Source organism: Schistocerca nitens, chromosome 11, assembly GCF_023898315.1.
Source record: "Schistocerca nitens isolate TAMUIC-IGC-003100 chromosome 11, iqSchNite1.1, whole genome shotgun sequence".
NCBI lineage: Eukaryota > Metazoa > Arthropoda > Insecta > Orthoptera > Acrididae > Schistocerca > Schistocerca nitens.
The window spans coordinates 160,525,246-160,543,317 of NC_064624.1; the positions used below are offsets into that span (position 1 = coordinate 160,525,246).

Genomic DNA, 18,072 nt, shown 5'->3' on the forward strand with positions numbered 1-18,072 from the left:
CAATAGTGATGCTGTATCTGAACACTACAGGTTTGATCTTCCTACTCATCCACATTAACTTTCATTTTTCCACATTTAGGGCTATCTGTCATTCATAAAACCAACTGGAAATTTTGTCTAAGTCACCTCGTATCTTCCTACAGTCACTCAATTTTGACACCCTACCATACACCATGGCATCATCAGCAAACAACCACAGATTGTTGCCCACACTGTCCACCAAAATATTTATGTATACAGAGAACAACAGCAGTCGTTTCACACTTCCCTGGGGCCTGGCGATACCACTATCTGGCAGGACAACAATCTGGGTTTTATTATTTAAGAAGTCTTCAAGCCACTCACATATCTGTGAACTTATTCCACATACTTGTACCTTTGTTAACAGCATGAAATGGGGCACAGTGTCAAATGCTTTCTGGAAACCTAGAGATATGGAATCTGCCTGTTGCTCTTTATCTATAGTTCTCAGTATATCATGTGAGAAAAGGGCACACCAAATTTCACATGAGCGATGCTTTCTAAAACCGTGCTGATTCGTGGACAGAAGCTTCTCAGTTTCAAGAATGTTTATTATATTCGAACTGAGAATCGGTTCAAGGATTCTGCAGCAAACATATGTCAGTAATATTGGCCTGTAATTTTGTGAGTCCATTCTTTTACCTTTCTTATATAGTGGAGTACCCTGCACTTTTTGCAGTCACTTGGGACTTCATGCTGAGTGAGAGAATCACGATAAATGCAAGCTGAGTGAGGAGCCAATGCCGTAGAGTACTCTTTGTAAAATAAAACCGGGATTCCATCCGGACCTGATGATTTATTTGCTTTCAAATTTTTCAGTTGTTTCTCTATGCCAGGTATGCTTATTACTAAGTCATCCATACAGGAGTCTGTCCAATAGTCAAATGATGGCATGTTTGTACAATTCTTCTGTGTGAACAATTTCTTGAACACGAAATTTAAAACTTTGGCTTTTGTTTTGTTATCTCCAACTGCCACAGTAGACTGGTCAACAAGGGACTGAATGGAAGTCTTAGACCCACTTGGCGATTTCACTTACAACCAGAATCTTCTTGGGTTCTCTGCGAGATCTTTTCACACATTCACGAATCTCTACTAGCCTCCTCTTGTCATCATCATAACTGCTTGTCTGCTCTGCCTAGCAGAAACACACTCCTAGACTTCTTGACTGATTTACTGTTGTTGTTGTTGTGGTCTTCACAGTCCAGAGACTGGTTTGATGCAGCTCTCCGTGCTACTCTATCCTGTGCTAGCTTCTTCATCTCCCAGTACCTACTGCAAGCTATATCCTTCTGAATATGTTTAGTGTATTCATCTCTTGGTCTCTCACTACAATTTTTACCCTCCACACTGCCCTCCAATACTACATTGGTGATCCCTTGATGTCTCAGAACATGTCCTACCAACCGATCCCTTCTAGTCAAGTTGTGCCACAAACTCCTCTTCTCCCCAATTCTATTCAATACCTCCTCATTAGTTATGTGATGTACCCATCTAATCTTCAGCATTCTTCTGTAGCACCACATTTCGAAAGCTTCTATTCTCTTCTTGTCCAAACTATTTGTCGTCCACGTTTCACTTCCATACATGGCTACACTCCATACAAATACTTTCAGAAATGACTTCCTGACACTTAAATTTCTACTCGATGTTAACAAATTTCTCTTCTTCAGAAATACTTTCCTTGCCATTGCCAGTCTACATTTTATATCCTCTCTACTTTGACCATCATCAGTTATTTTGCTCCCCAAATAGCAAAACTCCTTTACTACTTTAAGTGTCTCATTTCCTAATCTAATTCCCTCAGCATCACGCGACTTAATTCGACTACATTCCATTATCCTCGTTTTGCTTTTGTTGATATTCATCTTATATCCTCCTTTCAAGACACTGTCCATTCCGTTCAGCTGCTCTTCCAGGTCCTTTGCTGTCTCTGACAGAATTACAATGTCATCGGTGAAACTCAAAGTTTTTATTTCTTCTCCAAGGATTTTAATTCCTACTCCGACTAATTTACTAACTTTTATAATTATAGTTGCTATACAGACATTATGATCACTAATCCCTGTTTCTATACTGACGTTGTCGATAAAGTCTGGCCTATTTGTTGCTACAAGGTCTAAGATATTTCCACTGCGTGTACGCTGCTGAGCTAGCTCCTCAAGACAATCTTCAGAAAATGTGTTCAAAAGTATTTTGCATGACTGTCTGTATGTAACCTCCCCCCCCCCCCTCCCCACCCCCACCCCCATGAATCCATAGATACCCCGGTGTATATTTGGCAATTTGGCAGGAACTCCACCTCCATCCCCACCCTCTATCTGTTCCGCAAGTCGGTGACAAAAGCAAATGTGTTACGGGATTGGCATGTGACTAAGTGTCAAATAATGAGTTTTTAATTTTTTGTATCATAAAAATCCCCCTTAGTTTTCTCAACATGAAAAAGTTTCTCAGAGGAAATTGTATGCAAGAAAGTCCCAAAATGAGAGGAATTTAAAAGTGTCTGCACACATTATGACACCTGCAAGTCACACAGATTTCTCTCACTTGTTTGGTTTTTATTACTTTTTAGTCTCTAATGTCTTAGAGACACCAAGGTAGTAGAGAAGTAATTACATTAGGATTCAAAATCCAAATGAGAGTTTTAAGAACTGTACATGGGAATAAGAATCAAAAACTGTTCTGGCGTGACTACATAGCTTGAAAATAGGAAGTTCTGTTATGTCTCAACAATGGTGTAGTGTCAAGGTTCAAGGTTACAAAATTGATGGAAGTGCCCTGTGGACTAAATATACAAATAACTTAATTTAACACTGATCACAGGGGACCCTTTGAAACAGAGAAATCAGTGTTGGGAGCCACCAATGAAGCACGAATAAGAATTCTGAAGAAGAAATGGGAGAGAAACACCACCAGAAACTAGATTTATATGGACCTGGCATGCATTAATGTACAGAAACAAGCTTCAACTTTAACTTGAATTTCCCAGAAGTTCACTTTTTTGGTATTCTGGTACTCACCTGTTAAAATCTATTGAAGATAGAGGGCAGAATATTTTTTATTCTGTTTTAAAACATACTTAACCAACAGTATGCTATTCTTACAACTTAATTTTGAAGATCACAGATTTTTTAGGCTAAAGAAAAACTATGGGTTAATTACTGATAATTTTGATAATCATTATTAAAAATATTTTTGAATGATAATTTATGACAGCAACATCTTTTTAGAAGTCTGCTTTAAACATGATAGTGTAAAGAACTTCCAGAAAAAAATCAAGCTTCTACTTTTTAAAGACATGTGTACCTCTGATGTAGAAAAATAATTAACATGCTTCATTTCATTTGCATCACCAAATACAACTCAGAAAAAAGAGTGACCAAAAAGCTGTGGTTCATACGTCAAATTATTCTCAAAAGATCTATTGAAAGATGATAAGCATTACATGGGCTTCTAACTGTTATTCTTTAAGCTACACTATTTAGAAAAGTTACTTTATCAACAAGGTTGAGGTTACGGATATGAAAGTATCTAGGATGATTGCAGGTACTAGTAGATGAGAACAATGGCAGGAGGGTGTCCACAATGAGGAAATCAAAGAAAAACTGGGAATGAACTCTATAGATGTAGCAGTCAGGGCGAACAGGCTTAGATGGTGGGGGCATGTTACACGCATGGGAGAAGCAAGGTTACCCAAGAGACTCATGGGTTCAGCAGTAGAGGGCAGGAGGAGTCAGGGCAGACCAAGGAGAAGGTACCTGGATTCGGTTAAGAATGATTTTGAGGTAATAGGTTTAACATCAGAAGAGGCACCAATGTTAGCACTGAATAGGGGATTGTGGAGGAATTTTATAAGGGGGCTATGCTCCAGACTGAATGCTGAAAGGCATAATCAGTCTTAAATGATGATGATGACGACTTTTTTTTCAACATTTCCCCTTGCGTTAACAAACCAGTTCCCATAAATAGTATGGTAACACTAGCTTTCCAGAAGAAAGGTCGAAACACAGTGGGCCCCTGTTGCATTGTCAGCTAGGAACTATAGTAAGGACCGGCTAAGGCATAACTTGCACCGTCGGTCGAGTGAGTTTGGAAGGGCCTCACGGGTGTTGCGGACCTTCGGGCCTGCTCCGCAAAATTCTGTATTATTTCAAGTCAGTAAACCCCCAATTCTTCAAAGAGTCAAACTCCTATCTATAAAACAGCTTCAAAAATCTTATTACTTTACAAATAAGATAATATGGTAAATATTTGATGTTAAGCATGTAAGTGAGAAAACGTGTTGAAGTTGTGCTTAAAGTTTGCTGAAACTCACTAAGTGCTGTCATCATGAAATACTGAATGAATATACACAGGTTAATTAATCTGGACTCTATTTGAGGCAGAAGCAAGTTTTTCACACATCTCAATGTGTATGATAAGATGAATCCTGAATTAGGTGCCATACACTGATATAATTTTACAGTACATTCGGTGCTAACTGGTTGGTTGGTTCGTTGGTTTTGGGGAAGGAGACCAGACAGCGTGGTCATCGGTCTCATCGGATTACGGAAGGATGGGGAAGGAAGTCGGCCGTGCCCTTTCAGAGGAACCATCCCGGCATTTGCCTGGAGTGATTTAGGGAAATCACGGAAAACCTAAATCAGGATGGCCGGACGCGGGATTGAACCGTCGTCCTCCCGAATGCGAGTCCAGTGTCTTACCTCAGTGCTAACTGTGGATACTGTCTGCAAACTGTGTTGTGAAGAAAGTGGGCAGTAAAGAGGTAATAAACTGAAATGTCTGATGGTGAAGTTTTACTGTATGAACAGTGAAAATGTACTAAGTGATAAACTTTCTTTCATTTCATTATTTTTGTGTGTGTGTGTGTGCGTGTGCGTGTGTGCGCGCGCGCGCAGTCAGTTGCACTGCCTCAAGACCAATACACAATTTCTAACTGTGATGTTTCACTTATAGTGCTAAATCTTTAATAGTAGAGTACACCTCTTAATGAGTAGATTATGGCACCATTTCTACTTTTTAAAGTTTATCAATAATTGCGCAAAATATTGAAAACAAAATTTTTGTTGCTCCTGAAAGCTGTTCGATAGGCAACCTGCAACTGGTACCAGGTTGCTTAGTACTACAAATATCTGTCTTATTATTTGCTTGAGATACTCCATGGACAGTGTGCAGCATTTTGAGCTTATCAGCAGGTGTACCCGCATCATTGCAGGTGCTGCATGGAGCTACCATTGTTGTATGGAGTGTCAAAGATGGCCTCAGAGCACACTGTTAAAGTGAATTTTCCAAAAAACTGAAAACTGTACACCCACTACGATGGGACCATGTAATGGTTACATTCAAAGGTAATCACCACACAGATTTATACAGTTATCCCACTCGGAGAGGAGACGATCAATTCTTGTTTTGTACGCAATCATCCACACAGATTTATCTGGCATCTAAGAGGGGCGGTAAAATGAAAATTGAACACCCGCCAGAACGGGAACATGGAACGTCTCCATTCAAAAGTAATCACCACATGTGTTAACACATTTATCCCACTGGTAGACAAGATGATCCGCTCCTGTTTTGTAGAATGCCATCAGCCACTGACGGATCCAAAACCGCACCCGTTCTTGCACTTCCTCATTAGACAAAGTGATGTCCATGTATGTCCTTCCTTAGAAAGCTAAAGATGTGAAAATCACACAGTGAAAATTACACACTGTATGGAGGATGTTGCAGTGCTTCCCGACCAAATCTCAGTAGCAAGCCTTCATCGGACTGGCAGTGTGAAGTAGGTCATTTTTGTGCAACAGGACGATTCCGTACAACAGTAATTCGACAGCCGGAGGGCAAACGACAAAGTCAATAGTGGAAACATTCCACATCTCCCCTCCCAAACAAATTCAAAGCTGTTTACGCAAGTTCTGATAAAGTCACGATTACATCCTGCCACTGCAGGGATCCTCTGCTTGTCGAGTTCCTCGAATGCGGAACCACAGTCAATGTGTAACTCTACGAAGACACTTTGCAGAAACTGCGGTGCACCGTAAAGTCAAAACATCCGGGAATGACTACCACATGCTAGATAAAGCACGGATCTTACACCGTGTTATTTTCACAGCTTGGCAACCTGAAGAAAAATGTGTGGACGTCAATTTCAGTCGAAAAAGGCAGTGCAAGAGTTGGAGCAGTTGCGGATCCAACACTGGATGATTGCATTCTACAAAACAAGAATTGATCATCTCATATCCGAGTGGGATAACTGTACAAATCCGTGTGGTGATTACCTTAGAATGTAACCATTACACGGTCCCATCGTGGTGTGTAGTTTTCAGTTTTTTGGAACATTCTTCCAGGAAACAGTGACCTATTAGTATTACAATTATTTAGTAAACACAGTCGTGGTCAAGTTGGTTGGTTGGTTTTTGGGGGAAGAGACCAAACAGCGAGGTCATCGGTCTCATCGGATTAGGGAAGGAAGTCGGCTGTGCCCTTTCAGAGGAACCATCCCGGCATTTGCCTGGAGCGATTTAGGGAAATCACGGAAAACCTAAATCGGGATGGCCGGACGCGGGATTGAACCGTCGTCCTCCCGAATGCGTCGTGGTCAAGTATATAAGTTGTCAATTTTTAATTGTGGGTGACCAGTTTCAATGTACTAAAGAAATCATCATCAGACCTACATTCTTTGGTCGTAGTAGGAATCCCTGACGTGGAGCAGGACCATCTGTGCCGGTGTCGAGAACACTGCTCCACATCAGGAACGTAAGGCTGTCAATGATCTCTTTAATAGATCAAAACCAGTCATCCAGAATTAAAAAGTAACAACTTATACGAGTCCGGTCTGTGTTTACTAAACAATTTTCAGGTTTCATCTGACTGCCCTTTTGGTATCCACTGAATATACATGTATGTAATCAAGAATATAATAAAACCTCACTGTTACCTGAAAAAAGCACAAAAATTTTGTAATAGAAGACAATTATTTACAATTTTTATAAAGAACCTATAGCAAGAATTTGTGTTCCCGCCACACAAACCCTCTCGACTGCTCACCCGGCACTGAGCTTGTCGAGGTAGCGCGTGTGGTGGCGGCGCCAGACGACGACCAGCACGACGAGTGCGCCCAGGAAGACGGCGGCGAGGGCGCCGATGGCGATGGCCACTGCCGTCTCCATCCGCTCCAGGCCCACCGGCCGCGCCGGGGGATCGTACAGGGCCTCCATCTCACTGCACGGTGTAGAATGGTCGTGTACAAATCCAAATAAACAGCACATTACGTGGATGCTTCTGTTCTACAATTACAAGACAAATGACCTACTATGAAACAAACTATATATTGTCATCTCAGTCTTCAGGTGAACATAATTACCCCAACAGCCTAGCTCGAAAGCAGATATTCTGGGCCATCCCATTCACACAAGCAGACATATGTAAAGGCAAAGAGTTTGTAAAGGCAAAGAGTTTGTAAGGGCAAAGAGTTTGTAAGGGCAAAGAGTTTGTAAGGGCAAAGAGTTTGTAAGGGCAAAGAGTTTGTAAGGGCAAAGAGTTTGTAAGGGCAAAGAGTTTGTAAGGGCAAAGAGTTTGTAAGGGCAAAGAGTTTGTAAGGGCAAAGAGTTTGTAAGGGCAAAGAGTTTGTAAGGGCAAAGAGTTTGTAAGGGCAAAGAGTTTGTAAGGGCAAAGAGTTTGTAAGGGCAAAGAGTTTGTAAGGGCAAAGACTTGCCCTATGCACCCTCCTACTGCCAACTTTACTAACCATATAACTGGTAAAACATGTGCAGTCAAAGGAAGAGCCACCTCTGAATGACATGTCATATATCAGCCATTCTGTAAAACTGTATGGCCTTTTACATCGGCGTGACTACCACCAAGTCATCAGATAGGATGAATGGGCACAAGCAGAGGGTATTTCTTTAATTGTATGGCTAAGGCTCCCCGTCGGGCAGGTCATTCACTGGGTGCCAGTCTTTCAGTTTGACACCACTTTGGTGACCTGCAGTCAATGAGGATGATAGGATGATGATGATGATGATGATGATGATGGTGACAGCACAACACCCAGTCCCTAGGCGTAGAAAATTGCCCGACCCAGCTGGGATCCGAACCTGGGCCCAGAGGATTGACAATCTGTCACGCTGACCAATCAGTTACTGCGGGCGGACAATGAGCAGAGGGGTGTACGCTGGTAACACACAATATCCTGTTGCAGAGCATGCTCTACAACATAACAGTCATGACCTTGGTGCCTGTTTCACCACATGTGCCATCTACATTCTTCCCCCAGACACCAGTTTCTGAGAACTCTGCAGGTGGGAACTTGCACTCCACCATTTCCTTGATCCTCACCATCCAACTTGCCTTAATTTACCTTAATTTCTTTGGTCTACTATTCCTTCACAGAAACTATTCCTTTCTTCACTTCCTTTTAATTTTCTATACCTTTCATTTACTGACTTCTGTATTAACCTATCATCCACCTTTAGGCTCTCACGTTTTCAAATTTCATCCACTGCAGTCACCAACAATTAGTCCTTTCTTCTCGTCCCATCAGGTAAGTCTTTCCTGACCTGGGATTCTGGGTGACTTTTGCAAACGCTGTTCCTTTTCCTAAACATCAACAGTCCTTTTCTTTTCCCACATCTTCCTTCCCCTTCAATCCTTCTGCCAGAAGAAGGAGCCACTGGCCCTAAAAGCTTGCAAACTTTAATACCTTTATACTTGTGTTCTCCTGATGCCACTTGGTGAGTAGATTCTTATTTATCCAATTATATTATATTTTCAAAAATCTAATATTTCATTGATATAAAACAAACTATCAGTTGATCTATTTTGCTCAAGAATTACTCGATGTACAAAGTCTGGCAAAAAGTAACCACATTAGGGGTACGACATTAATTTTTACTTCTTCACAAATTTTACATTATCCCCTCCAAAGCATCCATGCCATGATTGTTGGACTGCTCCATGCGAGTTTTCCATTGCTCAAAGCAATCTCTGATTTCTGAAAGCATGTTCATAGCCAAATGGCACGTACGTTGTAGTTGGCTTCTCCCACCCAACACCAGTCCCTCGGAACTGCGGTAATGCGAACTTGCACTCCAACACATCCTTTCATCACGCCATCCCCCTGGACTGAACCTACGTTAATCAACCTCACTCCCATTTACTCTTCAGTCTTCTCCATTTTCCCTCTCCTCTTTAGCCATTCACAAATATTTTCATCCTACATAGTTGTGTTTATCTTTATACTATATACCTCATTACTTCTGTATGCATCCTCTTTGGTTTGAAGCTGGCACAGTACTTAACAGTAGAATATCTTTGGCTTCCCTCTGACAACCATGCCTCCATCCTTGCTACCATCCCTGTTTACCTTTCCCTCTTGCTTCATAACCTTGGTTGTGAGCAACTGAATCCACTTTCCCTTCTTCCCTTTTTTCCCCGCTCTCCTCCCTGATGAAGGAACAAAGTTCCGAAAGCTAAGAATGTAAATTTTCTGTTCTGTTTTTTGTATCTATCGGCTGTACTGAGCTGAGGTAAGTACTGGCCAGCCCCTCTATCTCTTTGTTAGTATTTGTTTCACATATTTATATGAGATTTTCCTTTAATCATTTGCATAACATTATCACTGTCATCTATTACACAGGTTGTTCATTTTAAGTGAAGCCACTGAAATATTTCAAAAACTACAAATTGGATCAAAAAAATTTATAATTACAATTTGTTTGTCCCTGAGGGGAGCATCGAATGATACCACATCCAACACCACCCCGGCCCTCCAGACCCTGTGCGTCGGAGGCAACTTTGAAATCTTTGTTGGGAACCCCCATTTTTTTATTGCAGAGTATGATTCTACCAAAAAAACTACATGTTTCGCCTGAAGCATTTTCTCCGTTTCACCAAAGATCATGCTGCAGTTGGAGAAATAGAAATGGGTACACAATCATAATTTACGAAATCTATTCAATGGTCCTTGAATATCCAATGCCATGTGGGACCACACATCCATGCTGGGAGGGTAGGACAGGCCAGTATTTCGTAACTTCTAATTGGAAACCCCCATTCGCAACGTTGTATTCCTCCGATATATCAAACAGGGGACTACCCCCACGTGTCATCGTGGTCATGGCTCGACACGAACGCGACTCTACTTTTCCAAATCAAGTAAGTGTTTAATCGTAGCACTGCCAACTTCAATACACTTAGTGATCCACTTTTCAAATGACTGTACACGAGACAGAAGCATATCTGCAGGAATGTCAGAAGAGATGTTTCTGATGTGGTCAGTCCAGTCTTCATGGCCTGTTGGCTCTTGCTGGTACACTTTATCTTCTAAATAACCCCACAGAAAGAAATTCAGTGACCTAGCAACCTGTCGATTGACCGATCAGTGTAAACACGGTCTAATACCTCCCATGCTTCAATTGCATATGTGCTGGGCAACCATCGTGTTGAAACCACTTACGCTGTTGAACATAAAATGCATCATCCTGCTGTAGTAACAATATTTCCTGTTCTAAAAATGTTCAGTATTTGCGTCCATTCAAACTGCCATCAATAAAATATGGAGCAATGAGTTTGCGCCCCATGATGACACACCATGTGTTAACCGATCAAGGACATCGTGGTCAACTTGTCGTAACCAGTGGGGATGTTATGCCAGTCAACACTACCATGGTTTATGAATGCAGACTCATCGGGAAATAGTACCTTGGCAAAGAACATGGGGATTGTTTGCGTTTGTTGATGAGCCTATTCACAAAACACTACTTGGTTATGGAAATCAATGCCATGAAGTTCTTGATGCAGTGAAATGGCTCTGAGCACTATGGGACTTAACATCTGAGGTCATCAGTCCCCTTGATGTAGTGACATGTGGTATGGATGATACTTATTATATGATACTTATGATGATTCTGTATTGTGACAATATTACCCGAGGATACACAGGAATCGTGGTGTAATGTAACTGCTGGGCGCTTATCCGTGGTCTGTGGTGCACTGCAGCTAGTACAGATAGTTTGTTATGTTCTGCTGTAACACATTTGCTTCGTTTCCTTTTGGCAGTCTGTACACAGACATCAGGCAAAGGCGTTCACAACCTTGTAAAAGAACAAACGAGAGCTACCTTTCTCTGGAAAACGCTCTGCATACAAGGCACCAGCACCCCCCCAACATTTCACTTACATTCTTCACACAACAGGATCATTTCAAATTTTCCTTCTGTGGTTGCAACATTCATTGTACTGAAACTTCCTGGCAGATTAAAACTGTGTGCCCGACCGAGACTCGAACTCGGGACCTTTGCCTTTCGCGGGCAAGTGCTCTACCATCTGAGCTACCGAAGCACGACTCACGCCCGGTACTCACAGCTTTACTTCTGCCAGTATCTCGTCTCCTACCTTTGCCTGCGAAAGGCAAAGATCCCGAGTTGGAGTCTCGGTCGGTCACACAGTTTTAATCTGCCAGGAAGTTTCATATCAGCGCACACTCCGCTGCAGAGTGAAAATCTCATTCTGGAAACATCCCCCAGGCTGTGGCTAAGCCATGTCTCCGCAATATCCTTTCTTTCAGGAGTGCTAGTTCTGCAAGGTTCGCAGGAGAGCTTCTGTAAAGTTTGGAAGGTAGGAGACGAGGTACTGGCAGAAGTGAGGCTGTGAGTACCGGTCGTGAGTCGTGCTTCGGTAGCTCAGTTGGTAGAGCACTTGCCCGCGAAAGGCAAAGGTCCCGAGTTCGAGTCTCGGTCGGGCACACAGTTTTAATCTGCCAGGAAGTTTCATATCAGCGCACACTCCGCTGCAGAGTGAAAATCTCATTCTGGATTCATTGTACTGTTCTCCAAATGATAGGTGGGTGTGCAGGCAATTAACACTGTGCAAGTATTATTGTACTCAGAGCCACTATCTGTTCTACATCTGCATGATACATGAGCTCTGCTTGCAGCATACTGTCTGTTATTATACATTGTAGTTCGCTACATCGAGTAATCGCCTGCTCAATATATTAGAGGAATAAAAATGTTGTGTATGGGATTTCCAATTAGAAGTTGTGAAATACTAGCCTGTCCTACCCTCGCAGCATGGAGATGGGCTCCCATGTGCCATTGGATACTCAAGGGCCACTGAGTAGCATGTTGTAAATTACAATTGTGTACCCATTTCTATTCCTCTGATTACAGTGCCATCTGTGGCAAAATGAAGAAAATGTTTCAGACAAATGTATGGAGATTTTGCCATAGAATTGTACTCTGCAATAAAAACTGCAGGTTTCCAATGAAGATTCCAAAGTTACCTCCTCACCACCCATCCACAGGGTCGAGTTCGGTATCAATGGATGTACCCTTCCGAGACAAACAAATTGGAATTATAACATTTTATTCACTCTGATTTGTAGTTTTCGAGCCTGTACACAGCGTGTTCATCAGTGAATGGTACAGTTTTGAAAATTAATAATGTATCAACTCATTACTTCACACTGGCCAATCTTACAGCATAAGTAGCGGCAACTGTAAATGCTTTTGATATGCTACCTGCTGTTCACCTTTCATGTCTACGTAGGCACTGCGGCTCTTTTCAACAGGAAAAGGCTTTCTGTGTGCTCCATTTTTAAGTGTCCAGATCTGCGAGTACAGTGTAGTGAGAGTTCTGTGCACAGTTCAGGAAAGACCCATCACACACGAATAACACAGACAGGTGTTACTGACAGTTTGGGGAAACCGGATGCCTCTGTAATGGGAAGAGGCCCGGTCAACATTGTGTGTCTGATGTAAATGCTGAAGGGAGCACGCGAGTCATTTTACCAAAGTTCTCACAAATCACTTAGTAGAGTAAGAAGAGAATTGTTCATGCCAAAGATTACAGTGTGGTGCTGTGTACTGTACAAACTACGATTAGTGCAGGCACTCACACCAGCATGTAAAATGAAAAGGCAGAATTTTGTGAAGAGCTGCAGTTACAACTGGAGAATGCTGGTTTTGTAGTAAGACTCATCTTCTGTGATGAAATTACTTTCCATGCAAGTTGCAAAGTGAACACACGCAATGTGCATATTTGGGGAAGGGAGAAACCACATACGCTGGCCCATTTTCACAGGAACGAATGAGAGCTTCTTAATTGTTTTCTTCACCAACAGTGGACTGGATGTGCTGCAACAGCAGACATAAATCTCCTCCAATGGCCACACCATTCGCTGAATGTTGCACTGTGTGATTTCTTTTAGTGGGGGGGTTTGAGAAAGACCAAGTTTCTGTACTGCCAATGCCCATGTTCCTTGAGGAAGTGTATGATCAGATAAAGCCTGCACTGCAGAGCATCACAGAGGATATGCTACACTGAGTTATGAGAAGAATTTGGTTACTGTGTAGATGTGTGTCATGTGACCAAGGGAGCACTTATTGAAGGACTGTGATTCATGCGTAATAAAATTGGAAAGTTGCCACTGTTTATGCTGCCTTTCTCTGTATATGTTCAACATCTGCCTTAGTCCTATGTGGTGTGGGTCCCACACAATTAAGCAATATTCTAGGATGGGCTGCAAGAGTGATATTGAAGCAGTTTTCTTTGTGGACTGACTGCATTTTCCTAGTATTCTAGACGTAAACCGAAGGCTGCCATCTGGTTTACCTACAACTGGGGCTATGTGACCCCAGTATATCACAGAATTTCTTGGGATATTGTTTCGTATTCCAATGTCATAGTTTGATTGTACCCCAAGGTAGATGTTAATGTTGAAATGTCACTGTTTTGTTGTGAGTTGGCAAAGCCAACTAATGCAACTGGCAGAAAATTGCCTCTAGTGGTGGACTGATCTGTAGCACAGTCTAACAATCACTTTGAAAACTTTGTGGGGTATTTTCAAAATGTCTCGATTTTCAATGATGATGTTGCACAGGAACCTAAGAGTACAGTTTCAATTTTACAGAATATTTTGCTTTATAAAAAAACATTCTGTACTATATGTACCACTACACCGCCATGTAGTTTTGAACACTCCACATCACAAGGTTTATTGAACATTATTTTCCCAGTGGTTCTGCCATCTTGTCTGATCATTCAATTCATAATTTTTCATATTCACTTTCCATCATTCCTACACAAACAGTTACCAACTACAGCACACAGTTGAAAAGCCACTGACACTAAAAGTACATTTTTGTCCTGAAGTTAATTTGAATTTTAACTATCACCCCGACAACGATAATGGACACAGGCTACAGATAAGTAAAATTCGGGTCATTCCATGTCAAGTCACCCAGGCCTTGACACCAACCATGTCAGATTTTGATGAAACTTGGTACAATTACTTCTTTTATCATCCTGAAAGCACTTTTAAAATTTTTTTGCTCTATCTCTTATAGTATTTTTTTATAAATTTTTAAAGTTTTTTGATTTGGCATTGTTTCAGCAGTTGGAAATCTTAACTCAAATGTGTCCTCACAACTAAAAAAATTTGTATATTAAAGAATACTCAAGATATCAGTATGAAATTTTGGAATAAGTTTGTGTATTATATCTAAATGTTAAAAAAACAAACCATAAAGATATATTAAAATCTTCCAAATGGGGAAAAAAAATTTTTTTTTTACAACTATGTTTTTTTTTTTTTTTTAAAGCTAACAGATGTTTAGTTTTACAAAAACTACTGCAATATCTACAGTCTCAGACCTGATGGAAAGCTCAAATTTGTTTTAAAATACTCTTAATTGTATAAGCTATTAGATAAAAGAAAAATTATGTTGGCTTTTTAACCTGTTTAATAGTTATCTAATTTTTAAAATAATATTATTTATATTTTAAAAATAAAAGTACCAAGTGACTTAGACACCGAAAATAAGTTTTTGTCTTCTTGGAGTAACAATGTACACTTGGATTTTGTTTTGAAGTAAAAAATTATTACAGTGTTAAATAGTGCTTGGATAGTATTTTATTAAGTTTATTCGAACTTTCAGTAAGTACTGTTACTTAGTTTACAGAGATTCTTTTCCAATATCCTATAAAAGTAACCAGAACAGTAATCAGACCAGAAGTGAAATCAGTATGTCAGATATTCAAACCTGCAGCGTAGGGTTATTTAAAAAATCTGACTGTTTCCGAACAACCTACACACCTTCATAAAAGTTACAACCGGTATCTGAATTGAGTGAGGAAGAAAAAGATTTGATCCACTTACGATCTGGAATTAATCTGTGTGAATTTAAGAATACACACTCCTGGACATGGAAAAAAGAACACATTGCCACCGGTGTGTCAGACCCACCATACTTGCTCCGGACACTGCGAGAGGGCTGTACAAGCAATGATCACACGCACGGCACAGTGGACACACCAGGAACCGCGGTGTTGGCCGTCGAATGGCGCTAGCTGCGCAGCATTTGTGCACCGCCGCCGTCAGTGTCAGCCAGTTTGCCGTGGCATACGGAGCTCCATCGCAGTCTTTAACACTGGTAGCATGCCGTGACAGCGTGGACGTGAACCGTATGTGCAGTTGACGGACTTTGAGCGAGGGCGTATAGTGGGCATGCGGGAGGCCGGGTGGACGTACCGCCGAATTGCTCAACACGTGGGGCGTGAGGTCTCCACAGTACATCGATGTTGTCGCCAGTGGTCGGCGGAAGGTGCACGTGCCCGTCGACCTGGGACCGGACCGCAGCGACGCACGGATGCACGCCAAGACCGTAGGATCCTACGCAGTGCCGTAGGGGACCGCACCGCCACTTCCCAGCAAATTAGGGACACTGTTGCTCCTGGGGTATCAGCGAGGACCATTTGCAACCGTCTCCATGAAGCTGGGCTACGGTCCCGCACACCGTTAGGCCGTCTTCCGCTCACGCCCCAACATCGTGCAGCCCGCCTCCAGTGGTGTCGCGACAGGCGTGAATGGAGGGACGAATGGAGACGTGTCGTCTTCAGCGATGAGAGTCGCTTCTGCCTTGGTGCCAATGATGGTCGTATGCATGTTTGGCGCCGTGCAGGTGAGCGCCACAATCAGGACTGCATACGACCGAGGCACACAGGGCCAACACCCGGCATCATGGTGTGGGGAGCGATCTCCTACACTGGCCGTACACCACTGGTGATCGTCGAGGGGACACTGAATAGTGCACGGTACATCCAAACCGTCATCGAACCCATCGTTCTACCATTGCTAGACCGGCAAGGGAACTTGCTGTTCCAACAGGACAACGCACGTCCGCATGTATCCCGTGCCACCCAACGTGCTCTAGAAGGTGTAAGTCAACTACCCTGGCCAGCAAGATTTCCGGATCTGTCCCCCATTGAGCATGTTTGGGACTGGATGAAGCGTCGTCTCACGCGGTCTGCACGTCCAGCACGAACGCTGGTCCAACTGAGGCGCCAGGTGGAAATGGCATGGCAAGCCGTTCCACAGGACTACATCCAGCATCTCTACGATCGTCTCCATGGGAGAATAGCAGCCTGCATTGCTGCGAAAGGTGGATATACACTGTACTAGTGCCGACATTGTGCATGCTGTGTTGCCTGTGTCTATGTGCCTGTGGTTCTGTCAGTGTGATCATGTGATGTATCTGACCCCAGGAATGTGTCAATAAAGTTTCCCCTTCCTGGGACAATGAATTCACGGTGTTCTTATTTCAATTTCCAGGAGTGTATGTTCACACCACAGCTACTACTTTTTAAATGTTTTTGAAAAGTATCAAACAACATGTGTAGACCCACTAAAAAAACACAAAAAGCCCATCAAAAAATCGTTGAGAAGTGTAGGCTTGGATCTTTCTAAACAATTACTGACAAAAAATATTAGCATAAAACCTGGACAAAAGCTTTGCTCAACATGCCGTAACTTTTGTGAGGAAAAATTAAGAGTTGAAGTCAATGAAAGTGAAACAGATGATGAAGTCATGGTTGAATTAGAACCATTGGAATCCCGAAAAGAATCCCTCACACAAACAAACATTGCTCTTGATAATTTAGGTTTAACACCGATAAAGCTTCATGGCTTGTCAGAACAAAGTAAAGGGTCTTATTTTAAAAGGAAGGTTAACAGTGTTGAAAAGATTGCAAAAAAGGCGGTTTCAAAAGCATTAAAATATGATGCACCAAGTTCTGATGATGACAAAGAAGATACAAGTGTGGTTGAGAAAGCAAAGGATTTTGATGTAATGATTTCTCTTATGAAAGAGAAGATTTCATCTGTTGGGAGGTCTAGAAAAATCCAGATTCTGACCTTGGCTCCAGATTCTTGGAGTCGAAATAAAGTGATGAAAGAATTTAATGTACGTGAGTACATGGTGCGACAAGCTAGAAAGCTAAAATCTGAAAAGGGTATTTTGGAAACTCCTGGTCTAAAAAAAGGTAAAACTCTTTCTGAAAATACAGTAAGACTTGTAACAGATTTTTATGAAAAGGATGAAAGTTCCAGAGTGCTACCCGGAACAAAAGACAAAGTAAGTGTTCAAAAAAATGTGTACATGCAAAAAGGACTCATTTTGTGTAACTTGAGAAAACTCTTATTATTCTTTCAAATGGGAGAATCCCGAGGTAGAAGTAGGATTTTTCAAAATTTTGTTTCTTGAGACCTAAATGGTGTATCCTTGCTGGTGCTGCAGGCACACACACTGTATGTGTATGCAGTATCCACCAGAATGTTAAACTATTACTGGATGCTGTGAAAATTGAAGAATCTTATAAAGACCTAATTAAGATGCTTGTGTGCAACACGGAAAACCAAAACTGCATGCTACATCATTGCGACAGCTGTCCTGCAAATACTGCACTAACAGAGTGCTTAACTGAAAAACTAAGTGAATATTATGATTTAGAAGAAGAAATTGTAATCAGTCAGTGGGTTAACACAGACAGGGCAGAAATGATCAAACAGTCTATCAGTGTTGAAGACTAAATTTCTTTATTGGTTAGGTCATTGGAAAAGCTAACCCCGCACTCGTTTATAGCAAAATCCCAATCAGCAGCCTTTAAAAGATTGAAAGAAGACCCACCACCCAAAACAGCAATTATTGTGATGGATTTCAGTGAAAATTATTCCTTTGTTATACAAAATGAGATCCAAAGTTACCACTGGAAT

The 18,072-nt window shown here is 41.7% G+C and overlaps 1 protein-coding gene across 2 annotated transcripts in view; it reads right to left on the bottom strand.

The window, feature by feature from the left end:
- LOC126213606 (transmembrane protein 98-like) overlaps positions 1 to 18,072 on the bottom strand; it is a 70,631-nt gene that overhangs the window by 49,935 nt on the left and 2,624 nt on the right. For both annotated transcript variants that reach the window (XM_049941460.1, XM_049941461.1), the window contains exon 3: positions 7,069 to 7,242. In XM_049941460.1, coding sequence (XP_049797417.1) covers positions 7,069 to 7,242 — 174 coding nt within the window. The remainder of the gene's footprint in view (positions 1 to 7,068; positions 7,243 to 18,072) is intronic.